Raw genomic sequence first — 24,789 nt, 5'->3', positions numbered from 1 at the left:
GGCGGCGCTGCAGCGCGCGGTGGCTGCCCTGCGGAAGAAGCAGCCGCACTGTCACGCCGTGCAGGTATGTGTGCCGGACCGGACCGGACACTCCAGGACCGGTCAGACGGCGACAACTCTTGGCAGGAATGGTCTCCTCTGCAGGCCGTCCGTCTTTCAAACACTGGTGTTCGCTCTTCATGGCTGTCTTGCCATGGTGAGCGGGTTCATTTGTCTTGTGCTCGTTTTCCGAGCGGAACAAATGGTCCGTTGTTTTAAGTAAATGACGCGATCTCCGACATTGCCGCTGCCTGAGCGCGCCCCAGACGGCTGGCTGGCGCCGGCGAGCCACGCTCGCGCGCCTGCGGTGCCGGTCCCCAGCCGCCACTGACGCTGCGCCCCGCTAGGTGACGGAGACCGAGATCAGCCAGCTGATCGCCCGGCTCCGCTCGCTGGGCGAGGAGCAGCCGGCGGCCGAGCGGCAGGCGGCTGAGGAGCTGGCCGGCCCGCTGGACCGGCTGGCCGCGCACGTGGCGGCGCTGGAGGCGCAGCAGGCGCTCACGCACCCGCGGCCCGACTGCGACACCGTCGACCAGCTGGAGAACAAGGCGGCCGAGATACAGGTGAGTGACCGACAACGGGCATGGAGCGGGCAGATTCCCGACGACGGATGGAGAGGCTCGGCCTTAAGCTCAGGTGAAAACAAGCTGGCTGGCTGGCGCGGCCTTCGTCGCCTCCCAACTTGGCGTCGTTGAGATGCCAAGATGTCGGTGCGGGCGCCGATAGTGGTCTGACGCACGTGGCAAGTATGTATACTTGCACAGGTGTCTGTTTTACGAATATGCAAGTTACTGTTTGGTTCCGATCATGCTGCTTTTATGCCTCAACGGTAGCTTTAGAAGCGATCTGGTATCAAATAGCCGGCATGCGAGAGGGTGAGATTCGTACGGCTTACCACAGTAGGTTAAATGGGCATCTGTTTATATAAATAGAAATGGTTATTTCTGTCATCCAGCCAATCCATACCGACGATGCTCCCGGGGCAGTAATTACAATGATTGTCGACAACGCCATATTCCCTGGTAAATACCAATGAGCATCATTGGATCAATAGGCCGCCCTAGGCGACCGCCGGGGACAGCTCGCCCCGGAATAGTGGGTGACTCATGCGCTGTTTGTCCGCCGTCAGATGTCGCACCAGCGACTACTGTCGGCGACGGAGGCGGCTGATGAGGGCAGCGCGGGCCCGGCGGCGGCGCTGGCCGCCCGCGGCCGCCGCCAGCAGGAGGAGGCGGCCGAGGCGCTGGCCGAGGCGGCCGACCGCTGCCGGGCCGGCGCCGCGCTCTGGCAGCGGCTGGCCGCCCAGCTCGACGCCGCCCAGACCTGGCTGGACGCGGCCGAACCGCTGGCCGACCAGCAGCCGGCGCCGCTGCTGGAGCAGCTTCCGCTGCAGCAGCGCGCGCTCGGCAGCGGCCGGCTGCTGCTGGACCAGCTGGCCGCCACCGGTCACGTGACCTCGCACGCCGTGGGCCAGCTGGAGAGTCAGCTGAGCGCGGCCGGCCAGCGGATGGACGCGGTGGCCGCCCGCCTTCTGCGCTCACCGGAGATGACGCAGCGGGCGGCGCAGGAGGCGCTGGTGCTGGCCGGCTTCCAGCGGCAGCTGGCGCAGGCGGCCGACAGCCGCGCCCAGCTGCCGCAAATGGCGGCGGCGCAGCTGGCGGCGGCGGCCGACGTGGCGCATGAGCTGCGCCAGCTGAGCGTGGCGGCGAGCACCGCCGAACTGCGCGAGGAGGCGGCCCGGCTGCTGCACGTGAGTGATCAGGCGGCACCCACACTGGACTGCTGGCCGCATGATGTGGCTAAATAGCGACACCCGTCGCGAACTGGTGCGGGCTATGTTCAGTCCTGTGCTCATCTTTGGCCGTAGGGAACTTCATTTTATTCATTCTTAACGCTGCAGCTGCATGCAGCATCACAAACAGCTGGGCTTCAATCGCGCCTCCGGCGTTGAAACCTGTTTAACATCGCGCTGAACTGCGTGTTTGCACCGAACAAGCAGACTGGTGGCTGACACGCTGCCACCGCTTTCTTCCCACGTGATTGGCTTACGATTCACGGAGTGCCCGATTCCCGCAGATCTGGAACGAGGTCAAGATCAGTCCTCTGATGTCCCGGTACGAGACGCTGGTGACACAGGCCATCCAAGACGGATCGGAAGGAATTCACGAGGCTGTGTTTGAGGAGCTGACGAAACACGCGTCGCCGGCTGAGACCTACACAGATCAGCCAGAGCTGATCGGAGATCCGGTCCGCGCTCAGGTAGGCGCACAGTGTCACTGGCATGTTGCACGAAGTTGTGAACAGCTCATGCAGCTGTGTAGTGTTGATGGCGGCTGAGCATGTACGTGAAAAGGCGAACTTAAAAGGCTAGATGGCCAAGTTGCAAGAATTAATGAAAAAAGTTTGTCGTTTCCTGCTGCGTGAAACGACGAAGACTGTGATGAAGTACCGTGAGGCTGCTATTTGGCACATGTGTGTAAAAAAACAAGTTTGTGGCTATGTTTGCAATTCAGATAGGTTTGCCAGTGTTCGCAGATGGCTGTGCGGGGATGTGGTGTGCTGGACCTGGCTGTGAGTGAAGTGGTGTGAGTGATGTTGGTGTGTGCTGGGCCCGTTGATGTGGTGTGCTGGGCCCGGCTGTGTGATGTGGTGCTGGGCCCGGCTGTGAGTGATGTGTGGTGTTGGGCCGGCTGTGATGTGGTGGCTGGGCCCGGCTGTGAGTGATGTGGTGTGCTGGGCCCGGCTGTGAAGTGGTGTGCTGGACCCGGCTGTGAGTGATGGTGTGCTGGGCCTGGCTGTGTGTGATGTGGTGTGCCGGGCCCGGCTGTGTGTGATGTGTGCTGGGCCCGGCTGCGAAGTGGTGTGCTGGGCCCGGCTGTGAGTGATGTGGTGTGCCGGGCCCGGCTGTGATGTGGTGTGCTGGGCCCGGCTGTGTGTGATGTGTGTGCTGGCCCGGCTGTGAGTGATTGGTGTGCTGGGCCTGGCTGTGTGTGATGTGTGCTGGGCCCGGCTATGATGTGGTGTGCTGGGCCCGGCTGTGCGTGATGTGGTGTGCTGGGCCCTGCGTGATGTGGTGTGCTGGGCCCGGCTGATGTGGTGTGGCTGTGAGTGATGGTGCCTGGTCGCCGCTGTTTGTCCAGGCGGCCAGCCTGCGGCTGCTGACTTGCGCCCGTCGCGTTTCAGACGGCCGAGGGCCATTCTCGGCGTGCACCGGGAGCAGCTGGCGGCGGCGCTGGCGGCAGCCGAACCGGGCGGTCCGCCGTCCGACCAGCTGCGCCGACACCTGGCGCTGGTGCTGCGCCAGCTGGCGCAGCTGCGCGCCGAGAGGGCCGCCGTGGGCTGGGCGCTGCTCGGCCGCTGCGTGACCTGGCTGCGGCGCACCGAGGCGGAGGCGGCGGCGTCTGCAGCGGCGGCCGCTGCCGGCCGGCCAGCTGCCGGCGCGCCAGCGCCAGCTGGCGCAGCTGCTGCAGCGGCTGCCGCGCGGCGCCCGGCTGCTGGCGGAGCTGGGCCGCCATGGCGGCGCGTTGGCCGAGCGCTGGTCGGGCCCGCTCGAGCGGCGCCTGGCTGAGCTGCACGCCGCGCTCACGTCGTGGGATGCGTACGTGGCGCACGTGGCGGCGGCGTGGCGGCGTCACCAGGCGGCGGTGGCCGAGGTAGCCGTCGGGCTGGACGCGCTGGAGCGGGAGCTGGCCGCGCCGCCGGACCAGGCTGAGCTGCGGCTGGGACAGCTGGAGCGCCGCTTGGAAGAGGCCGACCGCCAGATGGTGGCCCTGAGCGGCGCCCTGCTGTCGGAGGACGTGCGCTCGGCGACCGAGGCGGTGGCGGAGCAGCGCGCGCGCCTGCTGCTGCTGCGCCTGCTGCTGGCCGTTGGTGGACAGCGCGAGGCGGACGAGCGCAGCGGCCGCAAACTGCGGCAGCTCAGGTACGAGACGACAGGCCTGCCCCCCGGCCGGGAGGAGGCCGTCTGTCCGTGTGCAGGCATTAGCATCACAGTTTGTGGAGAGGGAGAGTTGAGGAATAGTGACAGCAGGGGAACGGATGGTGACATCGGGAAGCCGAAGGCATTACAGATGGTGGCGCGTCTGCATGTTGACTCCTCTCAGCACGTTGTGCTGGTCTGCGCGTGGCTGTTGACCTATGACGCTCCGCTGTCCGTCGCGCTCCGATGGCGTACCCCGCTTGCCTCCGGCCGCGCGCCGCTAACCGCGCCGTCCGCTCGCGTCCAGGGAGCAGCTGCACGAGGCCTGGTGCGGCCGCAAGCGCACCAGCCTGCGCGGCCAGGGCCAGCTGTCGCTGTGCAGCCTGCTGGAGTACCTGCAGACCGAGCTGCCGCCGCAGCTGGCGGCCGCCGACGGCGACGTGGCGCCGCTGGAGGCGGAGCGGGCCGCGCGCCGAGACAAGATCAACTCTCTCCTGGAGGTGAGGCGCTGCCCCGACCCCGGCGCCGCCGCCAGGCGCCGCGAGCTGCCTCCGCTTGGCACGTTTGGTGAAAAGGGAAGGGTTGTGGGTGGCGGCTGTTTTTGGGCGAGATGGTTTGTAAAATAAGCTGGAAACACAAACGAATATGGAGGACGGCAACTTTGCTGCAGACAGCTATAACGAAGCATTTAAACTGCGTAGCATGTTTTACCGGTACTGCCTTGTTAAGGCCATCTAACAGCGTTTAATGAAAAGGCTGGCAAGCTTTCGAGCAGGTTTCGGCTCATGTTCACTGTTCGCCGTCAGTGGCGACAGAATAACGGCCGCTGCCCGCTGGTCGGTGCGGCTCGCCGTGTGACCTGACCGCTCCTGACCTGACCGCCGTGTGACCTGACCGCTCCTGACCTGACCGCCGTGTGACCTGGCCGCTCCTGACCTGACCGCCGTGTGACCTGACCGCTCCTCGGGTCGACAGACGGTGGCTGACTTCGAGCAAATGACGCCCGCTTTGGACGGCAAGCTGTCCAAGATCGAGGCGACGCTGGACGAGCCGGTCCAGTTCGAGACCGGCGACAAGAAGGAACACCAGGCGGCCAACAAGAAAAACGACGTGAGCTATGACGGACTAACCCCTGCCGAAATCGTCTGCTGTCCGAGGCCGTTTCGATGCTTCGCCCGTCCCTTGGCACACGTTGGCGTACAGTCGGTTTGGTGTGATAGTTCGGCTGACTTGAGGCCGTCTGTCTTGGGTGGGGCTCCGACGCCTTTCGTACGCAAATATTGGTGTCCGTTGATGATACCGTAAGATGGGCGCGCTCGCGGGTTGTGCTGACGAAGCCCGGCCTTTGCAGGAAATGCTCGACTTGGTACGGGATGTGAGTAAGAAGATGGGCGACATCTCCGGCCTGTGTGACTTACTAATGAGCGACACGGATGGACTGCCCGAGGCCCGCGAGGTGCTGTCGGTGACCCAGGGCGGCGGACACCTTCAAGAAAGGTTAGTGGGTCAGGGGCAGCAGTGGGATCCGAGGCTGTCTGTGTCGGCTGCTGCTGGCTACCAACCGTCCTTGCTGTTTTTCGATGGCCGTTGGATGCATGCAATTCCTATACGTCAAGAGTATGTTTGTATATGTTAACGTAGGTATGGAATTAATTTATGCCGCTGGCGAACCTTGCACCGGACTCTCACGCTGACGCCGCCTCCTTCGCTCACAGGTGGCGCCACATCTGCGACGCGTCGGCCGGCCGTCGGCAGCGCGTGTCCGAGGCCTGGGCCACGGCCGGTCAGCTGGGCCGAGAGCTGCGCGAGCTGGAGCCGCGCCTGTCGGCCGCCGAGCAGCGACTGACGGCTGCCGAGCCGCCGGCCGGCCTGGTGGCGCGCCACAGCGTCCAGCCGGGCCTGGAGGCGGCCAGCCAGGCGGCGGACGAGCTGCGCCAGCTGGCGCCGCCCGTCCAGGCCGCGCGCCGCCTGCTGCTGGACGGCTTGCGGCGCGGTCAGCTGGCGCCGGCCGGGCCGCTGGCCGAGCGCGGCGTCGCCGCCGCCGGCCGCTGGGCGGCGCTGCAGGCGCGCGCCGAGCGCGCCGCGACGCGCATGGAGCGACACGCGGCGGTGCAGCGCCACACGGCCGGCGACTGGGCGGAGCTGGAGCGGCGCGCCGACCAGCTGCTCGAGACGACCCGGCTGCTCCAGCTGGAGGCGAACGCCGGAGGTGTTCTGGACGGACCCGCGAAGCTGGCTGTGAGTGGCGCGGCGGGCCGGGCCGCAGCGGCGCTGGTGTCGCCGCCGTGGCAGACACACCGCGCCTGCCCGGTGGAATGATATTCACATGGTCTTTGGAGCGGTAACATGACAGGTGTCACTGTGCCGTAACCGGGGATGCTCAGGTACTCAACGGCTAGCGAAAGTCATGCCATCATGCTGTCTGGTCCCCCGCCCTGTTCGCCGGGCCGCCGCCCGACGTCGGTCGGCCGTCTGAGCCGGGCCGTCGCCTGATGTCAGCTGGCGCCGCCTGACGTCGGTCGGCCGTCTGAGCCGGGCCGTCGCCTGATGTCAGCCTGGCGCCGCCTGACGTCGGTCGGCCGTCTGAGCCGGGCCGCTGCCTGACGTCAGCCGGCCGCCTGAACCGGGCTGCCGCCTGAACCGGGCTGCCGCCTGACGTCAGCTGGCCGCTGAGCCGGACTGCCGCCTGACGTCAGCCGGCCGTGTGAGCCGGGCCGCCGCCTGACGTCAGCCGGCCGTCTGAGCCGGACCGTCTGGGCGGGCCGCCGCCTGACGGGTGTGCGCTGCTGCCGCCGGCAGGAGGTGCAGGCTGAGCGGGCGGCGCTCGCCGGCCAGCTGGACAGGCGGTGCGCGACACGGTCAGCCTGCTGCAGACTACGGCGCCCGAGGAGGCCAGCTCGTACGACCTCCGGCCGCCGGCCGCCTACCACCGGCTCGGCGACGGCCTGGCGGAGCTGCAGCAGCTGCTGGGCACCCGGAGACAGAGGTCAGTGGACGGCGCCCCGACCAGGCGGCGGTGCTGAGAGCCAAGCTGGGGAACGGGGTCCTCTACAGACGGCAGACTTGGGGCAGGGTCAAACATTTGAAGCGGCAAAGGCTGAGGCGACCCATTCCAGGTGATTTTGTTCCTCCTCGATGTGAGGTGGCCTGGGCCATCTTCCTGCCGTCTCTTCAGTCTGACCTCATCAAACTCACTCGCGTGCTGCGTTTCTACCAGATGTGCCATTGGGCCTGTCTGGATACCTGACGTGGTGTTGGTACTTATTGTCAGACCATATTATGTGGCCTTGCCAGAAACGCGTCTCGCCTGCGTTTCGTGCGGATCTTTGCCACCTGACCTGCCATAGTGGCGTCTGTGTGACCAGGCCCGCTATTATTCCTTTACGGTGGATACATTTACGTTCTCTGACCCGACCCGCCCTCTCCTCTCCTCCTCAGGCGGCGGACGCGTCTGTGGCGCAGCTGGACGGCGCCATGGATGAGGCCGAGGCGTCGCTGGCGGAGCTGGAGCAGCTGCTGGCGGCCGAGGCGCCGCCGCTGGCGCAGCTGGCGCAGAAGCTGGGCGCCTGCGCCAGCGCCGCCGACCTAGTCGACTCACTGAGCCGGCAGCGGGCAGGACCGACCGAGGAGCGCGTGCCCGCCGTGCGTCGTCGATACGAGACGCTGCGGGGGGCGGCGCACGGCCGCCTTCATGACAGCGAGCGGGCGCCCATGCAGTGGGAGCTGGACCGGTGGCGGCTGCAGCAGTGGCTGCAGCACACGGCCAGCAAGCTGGACGCCATGCCGCCGGCCGACCGTCTGCGCCGCGACGACGTCCAGCTACGCCGCTTCAACGTGAGTGGCGGCGATGGTGTGCCTGTGTGTGTGTGCGTGGCTTGGTAGCATGCTGAGCGGATTGTCGTGGAGTCACCAGGCGCGGTTCTTTGATCGTGCTTGCCCATGTGACGGAAGAGCTCCCGTCTCATTGCGCGTCCCTCGTTTGCCGAAGCCGTGTTGCTCTGCGCACCGGCCACCCGAGTCGTATGGAGCGGCTGCGCTGCGTGGACTGCCCCGACGCCTGCCCGACCGCGCGAGCCGGCCGCTGCGTGACCGGAGCGTCGTGTGTCGACAGCGACTGTGTGTGGAGCTGGAGGCGCACACCGAGCTGGTGACGGCCTGTCTGCCTGGCCGGCCGCCAGCTGCCCGAGGCGGCGGCCGCCGGCGGCCGACCGGTGCGCGAGCGGCTGGCCGAGCTGCAGAGCCAGTGGGACGCCGTCTCCGGCCGGCTGGTGGCGCTGCAGTCGCAGTTGCTCTCCGTCGCCGGTGACGAGGACCAGCCGGACGGCGCGCTGGTGAGCCCCCCCCCCCCCCCCGCGCAGTGTGCCGAGGCTGCGTGGGGGACCACGCAAGACTACTTTCTTGACGCTCGTCGGCGAGACATTCAGTCGTGACGTATGAACGGTCCCTGTCACACCGTCAGAGAGACGTTGAACTGTGACGTATGCACGGTCCCTGTCACACCGTCAGGGAGGCACCAAACTTTGACGAATGCAAGGTACCTGTCATGCCGTCAGAGAGACCTAAACTATGACTTATCCACGGTCCCTGCCACACCGTCAGGGAGACATTGAACTGTGACTTATGCACGGCCCCTGTCACACCGTCAGAGAGAATGACACTGCGCCCGTATTGTCGATGTCACACTCGCGCGCGGCACATTGGACTTTGATGTTCTGTGCCTGCCACACTCGTCCGTGCTGGGTGCATGTGGATGTCGTGGCTGACACGCAACGCTCGTGTCGCAGCCGGACGACGAGGAGAGACGCAGCATGCTGGCGCGGACCGCTGGCCTCCTGTGGCGCGTGGCTCGGGTGGCGCTGCCCGTGCAGGCCCTGCTTCTGCTCGGCCTGGCCGTCCTGGCCCTGTACCCGGTCTGCGAGTCCGGCGCCGACTGCAGCAACGGCTCCAACAACTTCGCCGCCAGCGTGCAGACCATGCTGAACTACCCCGGAGGCGCGCCGCCCATGTAGAGGTGGCGCTGGCGCCGTCCTTACCGACTCGGGAGAGGCGGTCGACGTCGGAGCGAGACGACCGAAGGCTGTACGGTGTGACATCTGTGATGGAAGTGCTCTCGAGCAGAGGTAAACGTGATCAGGTGACGTGCGTACCGTGTACTTGTCATTCTTCGCTTCGCTTCGGGACAACGCCGCTAGTATCTGTGTACAATATAACCGATGGCCCGGCCGGCTTAGACGCCAGCTGCTCTGCTTCGATGCCTTAGCGGCTTCCGCCGCGTTGCAGCCCGCTCTGTCGACATCTGTTCTGTTTCTGGTGGTGCGGGCGTAGTGGGTGCTTTCTGCGGTTGAGCGTCGAGTGTAGCTAGTCGAGGTCAGGTCAGGTCGCAGCTCTCCCGGCGAGCGGCGGGAGGCTGTCCTGCAGCGTGTGGGGTCCTGAGAGGCCGCTCCGTCGGTACGTCGGCTGTGTTACGGCGGCCCCACCACTGTTCCGTCGCATATTTTCGCAAATATATGTTTGTAGTACACTCGCGCACGTGTTTTATTCTTGCGGAGTGCTGAAAGAAGTGACGAGACCGCGCTTGGCTGCAAAAAAGACAAGGCGTGATCGCGGTGTATTTGCATACACAGATTCAGCTGCGCAATAAATACGGAATCAATATCAAATCAAGCGTCCTATCTTCAGATCAGATGTTTTGACAGTTCCGGGACAATAGAGGATGCGTGCATTAGTCTCCCTGTCCACTGCCTGCTGGTTTGGATTGGCTAGGCACCGTCCTCGCAGATGCGCAACAGTGCGTCGCCCTTGGTAAGGCACTGTCGCCGCAGTAGTGCGACAGTGCGCCGCCCTCGGTCGGGTACTGTCCACACAGCTGCGCGATAGTACCCCGCCCATCACTGGATCTTGCAGGGGATCTCGGCGCAGGCCACGACGCCGCCCGCCTCGTCGACCAGGTCCCAGCGCACCAGCACAGGGATGGTCGGGTACTCCTTCAGCACGGGGAACGACACCTGGTAGGCGAAGGTGTCGCCGCTCGCCAGGGGACACGATGCCGAAGTCAGGCTGTCGCACGCCTGAGACAAAATCAAGCATGTCTCAGCGAGGACGGCAGGGCACGGCTACACGGGACACAGACCTCGAGAGCGGCAGGGAATAGCTACCTGGGACACAGACCTCGAGAGCGGCAGGGAATAGCTACACGGGACACAGACCTCGAGAGCGGCAGGGAATGGCTACACGGGACACAGACCTCGAGAGCGTCAGGGAATGGCTACACGGGACACAGACCTCGAGAGCGTCAGGGAATGGCTACACGGGATACAGACCTCGAGAGCGTCAGGGAATAGCTACACGGGACACAGACCTCGAGAGCGTCAGGGAATGGCTACATGGGACACAAACCTCGAGAGCGGCAGGGAATGGCTACATGCGGCAGGGAATGGCTACATGGGACACAGACCTCGAGGGCGGCAAGGAATGGCTACATGGGACACAAACCTCGAGAGCGGCGGGGAATGGCTACATGGGACACAAACCTCGAGAGCGCCAGGGAAGGGCTACATGGGGCACAAACCTCGAGAGCGCCAGGGAAGGGCTACATGGGACACAAACCTCGAGAGCGCCAGGGAGGGGTTACATGGGACACAAACCTCGAGAGCGCCAGGGAATGGCTACATGGGGCACAAACCTCGAGAGCCCCAGGGAAGGGCTACATGGGACACAAACCTCGAGAGCGCCAGGGAAGGGCTACATAGGACACAAACCTCGAGAGCGGCGGGGAATGGCTACACGGGACACAGACCTCGAGATGAACCGCAAGCGGCCACAAATGGCTCAGTCCTTTAAGGTGGTCTGGCACTGTTAGACGTGGCCCATTGGCCGAAAACAAGCGTTGGTTTGGTGGTGACACGCAAAATAAGCATCCCCTCCGCCCCCCCCCACACACACACGTTCAGACGGACGAGGGAGGTCTCTGCCTGACGAAACGGACGAGTCTTGGCATGTGGTAGGGGACGTGAATACCCGGGGCCGGCCCGTGGCGTTGCTACGAACCTTGTCGTCTTTGTAAAAGGGCACCGGAATGCCACTGATGATGCCTTGAACTTCCGACGTCAAGCTGGAGATGCTCGAAGCTGGAATCAGCAGACGCAGTTCTCATATGATGAAATAAGTCTGCAAGTGCATCAGCCGACGCACAACACAGAGAACGTGCCTCTGGTGTACACGAGGATGAATAAATGGTCAGGTTAAGAGAGCGAGATACTTGGTTGCCGACGTATATATATATATATATATATATATATATATATATATATATATATATATATATATATATATATATACATAATATACATATATATATATATATATATATATATATACATATATATCCATATATATATATATATATATATATATATATATATATATATATATATATAAGTGTATTTAGCTCAGGTTTCAGGTAAACTTGGGTTACGATTTCTTCGTAGGCACATATTATATGCATGTGCCCTCTCCATAGTCCAATTTTTGCTGTTCCTCCAACGTCAAAGCGACAAGTGAAGTGATAGTGCATGCAACTGCACCGCTAGATGTAAAAATGCACGCTCGGTGAACGCGTCTGCGTAGCGCCGGCCGCGCGCTGTCGGTGGGGGAGGGGGGAGGAGGTAGTCACGTGTCTGTGACCCGCTCCATCTGAACAAACCAACCTAGTCGCAGCCTGCTGCAGGCTCAACAAAACAGAGCCGCACAGAGAGGGGTCGAGACGCTCTCCGATTCTGTCAGTCACGATCAGTCGCGATGTACTTCACACGGTGATCTGGCTACACGTCCACCCCTCCGTGAAGAACACGGGAGCCTTTCTGAACAGCCGGCTCTCCTACAGGCGTATGTATGCCCAAACGGCCAGGGATGCAACAACACATTCAATCATACTGTCATCCAACCTGTGCTAATGCCATTTTATAAGGTGAAAGCACACACGATAGCAAAATCTGCTCCGATATCACTGGGATCAGGGCGCCAGGGGCCAGGAGCCCTCAGAGGCTCAGTGTTGGTTGTTCTCGTGTAGACGTCCGCAGACCAAGGCTGCCGCGCACAACATCCTTCCCTTCGACTGACCTGCGGTGATGTCGGTGTCCATCACCAGATCTTTTCCCTGTGCAGAATGCAGGGCACCTCATTGCAGCCGGTCAGCTGCAGGGTGTTGATGGTGCTGCTGGACCCTGCCGCCGACCGACACAGAGTGGTGAGACACGCTCTGCCAGCCGGCTGACAGACACAGGGTGGTGAGGCACGCTCTGCCAGCCGGCTGACCGACACAGGGTGGTGAGGCACGCTCTGCCAGCCGGCTGACAGACACAGGGTGGTGAGGCACGCTCTTCCAGCCGGCTGACCGCCACAGGGCGGTGAGGCTCGCTCTGCCAGCCGGCTGACCGACACAGGGTGGTGAGGCACGCTCTGCCAGCCGGCTGACCGACACAGGGTGGTGAGGCACGCTCTGCCAGCCGGCTGACCGCCACGGGGTGGTGAGGCACGCTCTGCCAGCCGGCTGACCGACACAGGGTGGTGAGGCACGGTCTCCCAGCCGGCTGACCGCCACAGGGTGGTGGGGGCTCGCTCTGCCAGCCGGCTGACCGACACAGGGTGGTGAGGCACGCTCTGCCAGCCGGCTGACCGACACAGGGTGGTGCGGCACGCTCTTCCAGCCGGCTGACCGCCACAGGGTGGTGGGCTCGCTCTGCCAGCCGGCTGACCGACACAGGGTGGTGAGGCACGCTCTGCCAGCCGGCTGACCGACACAGGGTGGTGAGGCACGCTCTACCAACCGGCTGACCGACACAGGGTGGTGAGGCACGGTCTCCCAGCCGGCTGACCGACACAGGGTGGTGAGGCACGCTCTGCCAGCCGGCTGACCGACACAGAGCGGTGAAACAGACCAAAGGCTTTATCTGTGAGGCTGAATTGAGCCAAGTGAGTTCAGTAATAAGAAAGTTCGATAATGGCTCGGGACAAGCGGAAAGGTAAGCAGATTGCTTTACGGTTAGCACCTTTCTAACCAGAAACTGTCCCCCTATTCTAACCGTGATACCCCGACGGCTCTCCGACTTTGTGAGCTGGAGAAATGGGAAATCAATGGGATCAGACCTAAAGCTGAGCCACTTCAGCTGAGTTTCCCGTTCTGTCCAGGTACGTTTCCCAATATTCTCCACAGTGGAAGCCTCTGGAGCGTTTTTTTTTTTAGCTGTGTATGGTGAATACACAGCTCAACTGAGGCACGTTCACACTAAATGCTCACACACAGTCATGCTCACACGAACTAAAAATGCAAGATCCCAATCGGGAGCTCCCAGCTTTTCCCCAAACAGTTGGCCAAGGAATTTCAGCGTTTCTCGAGTTGCCTATGGCAGTTTTGCACTAAGAATGACTTCCCCAAGCACATACCAAGCATGATGATCGGAGAAACTCGGAGAAATTTCAACGTTTCCCTAAGCGATGGCTTATAGCAGGCGCTCCATAGGGGAAAGCTTGGAAAAGCCAAGGTGATTTTCATAGCATTTGGGGAAACCTGAATTTCCCAAGCGTTTTCCAGTCTTACTTGTCCTTTCTTTAAAACAAATTACGGACCATGTTACTTTGTCGATCATATACATGCTGCAGTCACAATGCTTTTTTACTTCCTGGAGCGGAGTTGGACAACGAGTGGCAGTACCGTCTTCTCGTGTTTCGAAGACCAAGGAAATCACATGCTTCCATAGATCGAGCGGTGCATAACACAGTCATCCCTCATATGTTGGTGAGAACTTGTGGTGATGGCTTGTCCTGCCCTGGATATAGTTGCAACAAACTCAGCTTGATCAAAACAAAGACAGCCAATCTGTTTGTGGCTGTCTTGACAGGTTATATCCAACAGTTATCTTCGGCGTATGACGCATCTGTTGAAAACGGGCGCTGCAGCAGAGCTGAGCTGCACACGCTACTAAATTCCAGGGTGAGGCAGGTTTCGTTACCTCAGAGTGAAATGAAACATAAGAAATCCGATGATTGGAAATGAATATGTCCTCAAGACAACTTCAACGGCGTGCAGTGTTCTACAGCCCGTCTGCTGTTTTACGGGATGTACTCCATTAAAGGAAGCCACCTAGTATGGCCCGTCAGAAAACCCCCAGGCTATATGTCGGTGACTGTTTTGAACTTCAGATTGGACCTTAAGAAAGGTGCAGATTCTGTAGGGGCATCAGATCGGCGTCGGAACGCACTGCACTGTCGGTGCTAGGTAATGTCGATGTCCGATCGGGGCGATGTGAAGATGGCATGAAGTGCTCGCCTCCTACTACATTTAGTCGGTGTATATTCAATTCAATCTCAAACTTGCATTCAACGTATATTCAAACGGATATCCAAAAAACGCATGTTCAAACGTATGTTCACACAGCGTGTATTCACAAGCGTGTATTCAAACGTATATTCAAATGCATATTCAAACGTATATTTAATTCAATCATGATCGAAAAACTTTTTCATCAAGAATCTTTTTCCGCAAGTTCCATCTTTATGCAAAAGCAAGGCTAGCAAGCTTTAATATGCGCCAGTGGTGTCTTCATGATGGCTGTCAATGGCACGACGGTTGATGACAGAAGACAAAAATTGCAATCTTTCAATTATTTGGGACTTCTTGAGGCTGGAAGCTGCCTTACTCGTTTTAGGAAACTCAAATCAGGGGGCATTCTGGTAGGTCCGTCTCTTTTGATACAATAATCGGGGCCTCTCCACCAGCGTGCCCACTGACCTCTGTGACGTCAGTACGCCCCGAGGTCAACATACCGCAGTCAGTAAACGGCGTGTCGGCCGCGGCGGCGGCCAGGCCGGCCAGGAGCAGGAGCAGGCTGAAGCCCGACATGTCGGCCGACTGTCGGACGCTCTGTCGGAGGCCGTCCCTGTCGGCTGGCGAGCTCGCTGTCCGCCCGTCGGAGGTTGCCCAGTCGGCCGGGGACCGTTGCGCAGACGGCCGATGAGGGGCACGTCCAGCGGCTGGTAGCGTCCTTTATGAACCGCCGCCGATGTCAGGTGGCCGGAGAGCGGCACCTATCTGAACGGGTGGCCGCCGCCGACGCGCAGCTGACGTGACCCACAGAAGCGGGCCAGCTGCCGGCTATCGATCGGCGCTGAGGGCCCGCGGAAGGTTTTTCCGAGAGTATGGGCGTCGGCCCACTCACAGATGAGGGCGCGACTTGGGGTAGACACCGCACGCTCCATGATCTGTCAGATATGGGTGGCGTGTCGAGCTTTGGCAAACGCATGTCACCCAGTGTAGACGGGGCTGTTGACACATTAATGCGATTATCATAAATACATCACATTCTGCTCCTTCATAAACGCATGCATGGTTCATCCAAATCCGAGACGGCGAGCCGCCATAAAATGGAATGGACACGGTCTGAACAGATAACAAGGGCATATTAAACAATATTTGTTGATCGATTGTCTTTAAGGACATACTCCCTGATACATTTGGTATCTCCCGTTTCGCCAGAGGCCTCCCTGTCACAAGTGATGATTGTGCGAAGTTCTAGTCCTTAGGACGTGGGTACGTGGTAACGATCTTCATTATCACAGTGTTTTAGGACGTAGCGTGACGGCTTTAAGTGAAGCTCAGTAGTGGATCGGGTTGGCAAGGTGCTTGTTTGAAACCTACAATTTTCCCTCTTTCTAAGCGAAGAAAAGTTAGACTTGCGTGGTGGGTCCATTCTCTTTCCGTCAGTTCGGTCACCACAGTTCCGTTGCTGTGTTTCCGCCGCCAGCCGCCGACAGGCATCGAGGGGCCCGCTGATACTGTCGGCAGACATCGAGGAACTCGCGGATCTGTCGGTAGACATTGAGAGGCTCACTGATCTTGTCGGCAGACATCGAGGGACTCGCTGATCTTGTCGGCAGACACCGAGGGGTTCGCTGATCCTGCCGGCAGACATCGAGTGGTTCGCTGATCCTGCCGGCAGACATAGAGGGGCTCGCTGATCCTGTCGGCGATCGGTCACCGACGCGGGGTCGATGAGTGGTCAGCTGCGGCAGATCAGTTGACCGTGCGTGGTAAGGTGTGGTTGTAGCGTTTAACCATGCATGCTTAAAACGTGTCTGAATTTTGAGCCACGCTGTTCAGCCGCCTGCTCGGTGACGGCCGCTGACGGACGCGGCGTGTAAGTGTGGCGCAGTGGTGACCAATCATCAACCAGAGTCAGAGGAGGTGGACCGACCATCTCTCGGGGAGGCTAAGTGCAATCATCTGCCCATTTTTTGATGACGTTATCTATTTCAGTTGCTCAATGTTGCGGCTCAGCGTTGGTGAGATGGCCGCAGCGCCGACGTGTAAAGTTACGACTTGGAATTTGGTATAATTCTGGTCGTGTACTGGTCGTGCGTACGACCATATGCACACGATGTAATTGTGGAAGAGCATTCAGGCGGATATGTAGATTGCTCATCAGCCGATATGACTTTTGTTATTTCAATGACCCTGAAATGCTGCATTGCCAAGTAGCGCGATGGTTGGCATGCAGTTGTCCAAGAAACAATTATAAGCACGCGCAATGACAGCTATCCCCGTGCATTCTTTAGCGCCGCTGGGGCTAAAGAATGGGCTGGGGCTGCTATTAGGGCTGCTAGCTGCCAGTATATCAGCTTTTTTTCAATGACGTCATCTGTTTGTTTCGGTCGATCTTTCAACGCAGTTCTAGCGAGACGGCTGCAGCGGCGAGTTGCAGCATTGTACCTTGCAATATAAAATACTTTGAGTTTTGTTCGCTGGCTGCCAACATGCACACATAATGTCATTGTTGGGGAGCGTTCGTGATGCGATGTGTAAATCGCTCGTCAGCCGACATGACCTTTTTGCTCAATTCGCCCTCCCCCCCCCCCGAGACTGCGCATTGCTCAGTAGTGGTAGCCCGGGAAAACGCTTATTAACGCGCTCAAAAAGCGCATCATCTTTTTCGGCCAATTCCTAACCCAGTTTTGGCGAGACGCCCGCAGCTGCAATCTGCAAAGCTACAGTTTTTAATTAGAATACTTTTAGTCGTGCGCGGCGTGTGCGGCCATGCGTAAACATTGGCATCATGGGAGAGTGTCCGGATGGCAACGGAATTGCTCATCGGCCGACATGACCTTTCTGTTGAAATCGCACCGAGACGATGTATTGCCAAGTGCCGCGATGGTCAGCATACAGTTGTGCGGGAAAAAATGCTGCTGAACGTGCACAAGAACAGCTACTGTGTACTGGCAGCTGACAACCCAACACAAAATCTATACAATCCACAGAGATACAATAATCGGGCGCGATTCGACCTACTTGTTTCTGGCCGCCGGATAAGTGCCGTCACTTTACAGTCGGACCGTCCCCATTCAGCCAGGCGTAGTGAAGGGGTGTTTAGGACAACAAGGGCCACGTCGACCGACCAGAGATATATCTCGAAGATTGTGTGCACTAACAACTGGTTGATGATGATGGTTGCTGTCATGACAGTACGCTGGCAAAATATGTTGAAGGGATGACCAGGATAAGATGGCGTTAGACGGTGGGTGTAGGTGATAAGTTCTTTCTCCTGCTATCTGTGTTCGTGACTCTTTAGCTTTTCGCATTCTTTGGAAGCAGTAAACTTGAGCTGCAGATATCAAACGTCTCGTCGTATGATGCAGTGAGCATTCTTTGCGCAACTGAATGCTCCAGAATGCACGTTGTTGTAATTTGTTCGTATTCAGCACGATGTATGTGAATTGTATAGGAAAAGGCGCATACCTCCGGGAGATATCTTAACGTTTTTTTTTTCATTCATTACTTATTAACACTTTCGGCACCACTTTGCATTGCCTCGGTAAACGAAGTGATTGGGCCCTGACCCTAAATATCAATGTATTTTGTGGTTGAGAAACATTTCACCGTCATTTGAGGAAAGAAATGGCCGCAAACACGCGAATCAAGAGGAAGGATTGCCATATGAGCTTGGAGACAGAATGATTACTATATGAATGTGATTGCAAAACCCGGGACTATCTCCATTGCTATTCTCATTTAGAAATAGATTGCAACTTCATGCGAAATCAAAGAAGATATTGCGGTATTGCCGATTGTGCAATCCATAAGCCCAATCCCTTACATCTACCTGAATATTCATAGCTCCTCAGCTATCGGTGGCTTTCTAGATATAGTTAAGTGTAGGTATACTATCGGGACAGCTAGAAGTGAACTAGACTGTATACTGTGCATCCTTTCGTTCTGATCCGGGTGTGTCAACGCATGTTATGACATTTACGCATGCTCCGGATTGCACGATTGAAATTAGAAAGGAAACAGGCCGGGCTATTTACGGCAAGCAAAACAAAAATGTAGCTGGGATGCTTGCTACTTTGGGTAGGAGTGAATGGAACGGATGATCCTTGCACATATCTCAGTCATGCCCATTCATTGCCATTGCAAGAATCAATGTACAAATGCATTCTAAAACCGCAAACTGTACACGGTTAAGCACGTTTTCGATATGATCGGTATTTGACACCAAATGCTGACAAAACTCTAGCATCAGAAGTCAAGAACAACATAAAAAAACTGACCCATACAAATGGCTGCCATGCAGTGGCTAATGCACGATCCAAATCCGCAGCGGTATCTTTGGATATTTGGATATTTGGAGGGTTCCGACGATGAACCGTCGGGCTATTAACTCAGCGATGTGCTCAAACCGAGCGGGTCAGGCCGGATCGGTCTCGACATCAGCCGTTCAGCTGCCCGCGCGGCTCTTTTCAAAAGACATCTTCAGCTGCAGTCTGTATTTGATTGGCGTACGCCTGCTACATCACAAAACAGCGCCTTACGCTTGTCGGACACGACGGACGATGAAATAAATACTGGGATGAATCAAATGGTTGCGTCGGAGCTTGCGTCGACCCGCCGCCCGGCCGTCTGCCAACAGCCCGATCCGCCGCTGACGGCACGTCACCGACGGTGCGTTACCGCCGGCGCGTCACCGACGGTACCTCACCGACGGCGCGTCACCGACGGTACGTCACCGACGGTACGTCACAGACACCGCAGTCCGGAGTGGAGCACTGTCCGATCCTGGACGGCCCCTCCCGCGGACCAGCCGGCACCGACCGAGCCGAGCGCGCCGGCGCGGGCGAACGGGTCGCTGGACGCTGCTCACTGGATCTTGGCTGGAATCTCCACGCAGCACATTTCTGAGCCTGCGTCGTCCTTCAGCTTCCACTGAAGGGTGACGGCAATCGGCGGGTACTCCTTCAACACGTCCACGCTGGCGGAGAACGACGCCTTGTCGGCGACCTCGAGGGGGCACGAGCCAGACGTCAGACCGTCGCAAGCCTGTCGGTAGAGGGCGGGGCGTCAGGACCGGCTCCGGCTAGTCGTTTACAGAGGCCTGGCCATTACGAGAAGCCCCGACTGGCTTTCCTCAGAGAGCGAGGCCCTACAGTCAGCTCTGGTTGGCCTGTTGCGTAGGCCTGGTCATTACGGGAAACACTGATTGGCTTCTCTAGACAGTGGGACGCTAGGGTCAGCTCTGGTTGGTCTGTTGCGTAGGCCTGGTCATTACGGGAAACCTTGATTGGCTTTCTCCAGACGGCGGGTCGCTAGCGTCAGCTCTGATTGGTCTATTGCAGAGGGTGCGCCGCTAAGGTGACATTTGATCTGCCTACCCGTTACAGGGCGAGCCGTTACAAGGGGCTTTGATTGCGTTCTAACGGGCGAATCTTTACACGAAGCAGTGGGTGGTCTGCGTAATAGTCTGACTGACTGACTGACTGCCTGACTGACTGACTGACTGACTGACTGACTGTCTGACTGACGGACTGACTGACTGACTGACTGACTGACTGACTGGCGGGTCTGACTAACTGACTGACTGACTGACTGAGACTGGGGGATAGTTCTGGATGTTCCGTGCACGGGAGGAGATCTGATTGATCTGTGAGGATAGACCTGAGCGCTGCTGTACGTTCTGGCCGCTCAGTAATTTGACACTTCTGTTGGCTACCTTTACCGAGTCGGTTTCATTTTCTGGTATATATATATATATATATATATATATATATCAACAATAAAGTGAGAGCTTTCCTCAGTTCTCCCTTCACAAGGGAGCACCCCATCACATAGGGCGCCCTTGGATTTCGGGCGCGCCTCTACCTAAGCCTGGAACACTCGTTTACTTGGGATTAAGGTACCCTTAAGTTACCTTGAGGCGCCGGTACTGATACTGATTCCCTTCTACCCAAGCCTGGAGCACCCCATCACTTGGGCCTGGTCTTGGGGTACCTCCCACCTTGGTTTGAGGCCTCAGTCTTGGGGTACCGCTCTGTCATATAGGCTCAAGTGTTCATGCTTATGTATAATTAGGAGAGCCCCTTGACCTCGAATCACGTGGTATCTGGGTTCGGGTCTGTTCTCACCTGGACCCAGGAGCGACCTTCGATTTGGGCTTCGCTGCACCCCTTCCCAACACCTTTGGTGCGTCTGCTTACCCCAGCTTGGTTGTTTTTCAACATGGACGTCCAAGTCAACGCGAATGTGATGAAATTTGCAGACGTTGAGGGCAGGGGACAGTGGGCATTAAGGAGTAAAAGCCCTCGGACACGTCCTTGACCACTACCAAATAATGTCGTACCGACCATATAAACCCCACCATGTGGTGACGAGCTTATCACCTTGTCGTCCTTGAGGAAGGGCACTGGTACACCAGCGATGATGCCGGCAATCTCAGAAACCAGGCCGTCGGTGTGTGTGTCTGAAACCAACAGCAGTAGCTGGTCACCCCTGATAACGCTGCGACGGACAGTACAGATCTCTTAAGTGAAGCTGCAAAAAAGAAAACACTGTTCTTCATATGCAAGTGCGACTTTGGTTTTCCGTCCCAGCTTCATGGGCTGCTCGGACCAAAACTGCCCACACTCACTCCGATCATTACACCGATGCCGGATTTAGTTTTGTATACAATGCGTCCTGAAACGCGTCATCGGCTGGACAAGACTGGTAGCACGTCGCACCCATTGCTACAATGTCGAAGGACATTCACTGGGTCTAGATGTCAATGTCGTCACGGGGTTCTCTCGCGATCTCTCGGCAAATCTCGATCTCGCGATCTCTCGGCAAATCTCGATCTCGCGAGGATCCGCGTCGTACCGGAGAGAATGTCGGCGTTGAGAGTGACCTTGCCGCCCCTCTTGAGAATGCAGGGCACCTCATCACAGCCAACGATCTCCAGTGAGGTCAGCACGGAGCGGGTGCCTGTGAACAGGGTCGGGTGTGAGATCCGACAATGCCCAGCGGCGCTCCAAAGAGTGGGTGCCTGTGAGCAGCGCCGGGTGTGAGAGCAGACAATGCCCAGCGGCGCTCCAAAGAGTGGATGCCTGTGAACAGGGTCGGGTGCGAGAACTGACAACGCCCAGCGGTACCCCACGGAGTGTGTGCTTGTAAGCAGGGTCGAGCACGAGACCTACACTTACACGCATGCATGGTTAAATGGACCATTTAAACAATAAAAGCCAAATCTTCTGAGTATGGACAGACACGTGCATATGCGTTCATAGAAACTCGGAACACTTCTTCTAAGGCGGAACGCTTTTAACTTCAGTTTGGTCTACTAGTCTTGCCGACAAGACGAGTGAGATGCGTTCCGGACGGCATAGTGTGATCTCCACCTTAAGTCTATCTGTAGTAGCATCGGCCCAGCAGTGCACTAACAATTTCACCAAAAAGTCAAGAAGCACACACAGAGAGCAGCATCTCTTTGGGGGGGAAAATGCGGACTTCGGTGACCAGCGGTTTTTATAAAGCTTTGCTAGCAGCGATGCTGTATTCAAGCCAAGTGAGACATGGTATTTTGGGAAATGGTATGAAACGTTATATCTTAATATCAATAGGTCACTTCAATGTTAATGCACAATGACGTTGGCTATCAGGGCAGTTCTGCCAGTGAGCCACCTTGACATGGTACTGAGGTCAGTTCTCCCCAGGTTTCTTAACAGGCGCGCTTCGGTAGGGGCCATCACCGGCCTGCAACACCGAGGCGCCGAAGCCCTCGGCACGGCGGCCATTGCGCCGCTGTCGGTCCGGTACGGCAGCCCCGCAGCCCAGGGCGTCACCAGACTCCACCTACCACAGTCCTGATAGGGCGTGGCCACGGCCGCGGCGACCAGGCCGCCCACCAACAGCACAGTCTGCAGGCCGATCATGACTGACGGGTGGCGTTGCTGCTCGGGGAGCTGGAGCTGGAGCTGGCGCTGAGAGCTGGAGACTACCGGATGGGGCTGACGACCGTGCGTTATAAGCGGCCGCGTCAGGTGCGTTATCGCGGGTGGTCAGCTGGCCAGATGGCGGTTCCCAGGAGAGCGGCGCGCGGAGGACTCCCGCCTGTCCATCCGGCGCCCGGAGACTGCCCCCCGCGGCCGCAGATAGCAGCCCGCCGGCCGGCAGACCAGACCGGCCAGACCAGACGCAGACCTCGACCGACGGGTGTGGCCCTGACGCGGCCCACGCCGCTCCGCCGGCGGCTGCTGGGCTGTGGAGTCTCGGGGTCTTATGACCCGACAGGCCGCAGCATGGGAAGGACTCGTGCCAGTTGGAAGATTGAGGTAGTTGGAAATTTGGAAGACTAGCCTCTTCTGTGTGGGGAGGCGTCCAAGATGTTCTCAGTGTGCCTTAGAGTGTTCCTGTTCCAAACCACTGTTTGAGCCACGATCTCGTCTCACCCGCCGGATGTGTCGTCATATCACCTTGTTGAAGCCCCTGACGTGAGATTTCTTAGCCGCAGATTTTCTTCGAAGCCATCCCGAACTTGCATGAAGCTGCCATGTAATGTTCGGCCACTGCCTTCACTGCAGCTCCCCAGCTGCCCTTGTACCAGTAGGGGCCAATGACCCTTCGCCAGTTCGTGCTGCATCGGGTGGTGTGCTTTCAGCTGTGCATTGGTGCTTCGCGAGCCTTTTCGGAAGCCTCAGTAGACCAAAAACGATTGTTTTGGGGTATTAACTTTGCCCTCTAAATGAAAGTAAACCTCTTCGGCAATCTGGACGATGGAGGAAGAGTTAGATTACAACGAGTTCCTGTAGCACAGGTGTGCGTTACTATCGGTTGGTGACAGCTTTTGAAGTGAGCATGAGAACAGATTGAGCTCTTGTCCTGCCAGCCTTAGCACGGTGGCTTTGCTGCAGACTGTTCCTGCTCGGGACGACGGATGGAGTGGCAGGAGCTCCGAAGCACGACCTCTATTGCTTTTGCGATCTAGGTCGTGGTCTTCTGGCTTGTTTCCCTGGGCTGACTTAAACGGTCTGGGCTTCAAGACTGCCCTTTGCGACAGAGTTGTGCACATGACGCTGAATTGCGTTTCTTGATGATGATTCTTGACGATACCGGTCGTATTTCAAACTGCTGTTAACTTTTTTGTGTGTGTTTAAGAGCCATCTTTTACAGTCATGACGGCTCATTTTGCTCCGAAGTACCCTTTCACCATCCTTATTTTTCCGTCTACTGTGTTTGGTAGCATGACCTCTTGAGAATGGCTAAGGCATGAAACAAAAAGGCATTAAAATGGTTTCCAGAAAAGATAAGTGGACTGTGTCGTCATTTCTATCGAGGGCCGTTATTCCAGGAGAAAATACACCGTTCTCCGTGAAGTCCCGGCACACATCAACAACGTTCACAGTTTGCGGAGAGGAAAGCATTAAGTCACATGGGTGGTGTGAGGCGCCAAAATATGAGGAAAACGTGGCAGTTATTAGGGTCGGGCTCCGTGAAATCATGGGATCAGACCCTGGGATCGGACCCTGGGATTTGGCACATGTCGGCTTGCAATACAACACTGCTCGCCATCAAACGGTTTTATTCGCTCTCATCCCCAGCTCCTGCATTCTTCTTTGATCCCAGAACAGTTTGATGCGTCCATCTGAGCTACACATCACGGCAACACCAAACGCAAAAGTGAGCAGGAGATATAAATACATTGTTTCCATGCAGCAATTTGCTCTGATTTTACTTATTTTGAACTGATGGGTGCGACGCAGCAACCCTTCGACATTTGTGTCCACAAAGTAAGCTCATGCCAGTAAGTCCATGCACGTTTTCGCCAGAGACATCCCAAATCAAAAATTATTCAGTAGATTCCGAGATCTCAAATGCCTGAATTGATCCCACATGGCGTTCAAGGTACATTGCTGTACAAACTTTTGACGGAAGCCGTATCTCCTTCATATCTGGTAGTTCCCATCCTCCTGGGAATTTCACGGCGGCGTCATCACTCTATCGTGCTCCGCCGACGTGGTGTGATGTGACTGTACAACGACTCCGCCCACCGCTATCAGCTTTCCGTCACGTGCCCCTGTGACCAGCGATAGGAGCTAGTATTCAGTGACTCGCGCATGTGGAGTGGTTCCCTCACATTTTCAGAACCTCTTCTCCTATTTTCAGAACGTATGCCAGCGGTTCGGTACGCTCACGGAATCCTCATTGACCCTGGCGTTGTTACGCAAAGCTCCAGGTTCCCTGTCCAAACACAGCGCGGTTTTACAGTCACAGCAACAGTGGCGGATTCAAGGGGGGGGGGGGGGGGGGAGACACGGGGCTACGCCTCCTGGGGCCCCGAAGGGGCTACAAACCGGTCAAACCGATGCGTGTTTTTTAATACAACACACTAAAACTGGACTCTTTGATCCTGCAGGTGACCAGGAAGGCTTACAAGCGAAAGCGAAAGAACCTTGAGCAGACAAAAATAGCTTGTCCCGATGTACATGAGAGTGTAGCGGTTGGGGAGGTTTAGGGCTTAATTAACCATCGACGGGCC

At 57.9% G+C, this 24,789-nt stretch overlaps 2 protein-coding genes and 1 long non-coding RNA gene across 3 annotated transcripts; 1 reads left to right on the top strand and 2 right to left on the bottom strand.

Moving 5' to 3' along the window:
• Nucleotides 1-8,127: 8,127 nt before the first annotated feature.
• LOC119104832 (uncharacterized) lies at nt 8,128-9,484 on the top strand. Its single transcript, XR_005094991.1, has 2 exons — nt 8,128-8,289; nt 8,743-9,484. It is a non-coding gene; the product is annotated as an uncharacterized LOC119104832 (long non-coding RNA).
• A 67-nt stretch (nt 9,485-9,551) lies between these two features.
• Nucleotides 9,552-12,108, bottom strand: LOC119104814 (NPC intracellular cholesterol transporter 2 homolog a-like). Its single transcript, XM_037228535.1, has 3 exons — nt 12,077-12,108; nt 11,006-11,085; nt 9,552-10,026 (listed from the first exon to the last, which is right to left on the bottom strand). The coding sequence occupies exons 1-3, from the start codon at nt 12,096-12,098 to the stop codon at nt 9,847-9,849; spliced, it is 282 nt and encodes a 93-aa protein (XP_037084430.1). The 5' UTR covers nt 12,099-12,108; the 3' UTR covers nt 9,552-9,846.
• Nucleotides 12,109-19,136: 7,028 nt separating this feature from the next.
• Nucleotides 19,137-22,207, bottom strand: LOC119104803 (NPC intracellular cholesterol transporter 2 homolog a-like). The gene is made up of 4 exons (XM_037228527.1): nt 22,111-22,207; nt 21,135-21,239; nt 20,660-20,739; nt 19,137-19,322 (listed from the first exon to the last, which is right to left on the bottom strand). The coding sequence occupies exons 1-4, from the start codon at nt 22,184-22,186 to the stop codon at nt 19,143-19,145; spliced, it is 441 nt and encodes a 146-aa protein (XP_037084422.1). The 5' UTR covers nt 22,187-22,207; the 3' UTR covers nt 19,137-19,142.
• Between the last annotated feature and the right edge of the window lie 2,582 nt (nt 22,208-24,789).

Source organism: Pollicipes pollicipes, unplaced genomic scaffold (genome assembly GCF_011947565.3).
Source record: "Pollicipes pollicipes isolate AB1234 unplaced genomic scaffold, Ppol_2.1 Scaffold_2555;HRSCAF=2994_pilon_pilon_pilon, whole genome shotgun sequence".
Lineage (NCBI taxonomy): Eukaryota > Metazoa > Arthropoda > Thecostraca > Pollicipedomorpha > Pollicipedidae > Pollicipes > Pollicipes pollicipes.
The sequence above is the reverse complement of the archived record's forward strand: the minus strand, read 5'-3'. Positions and strand labels throughout refer to the sequence as shown.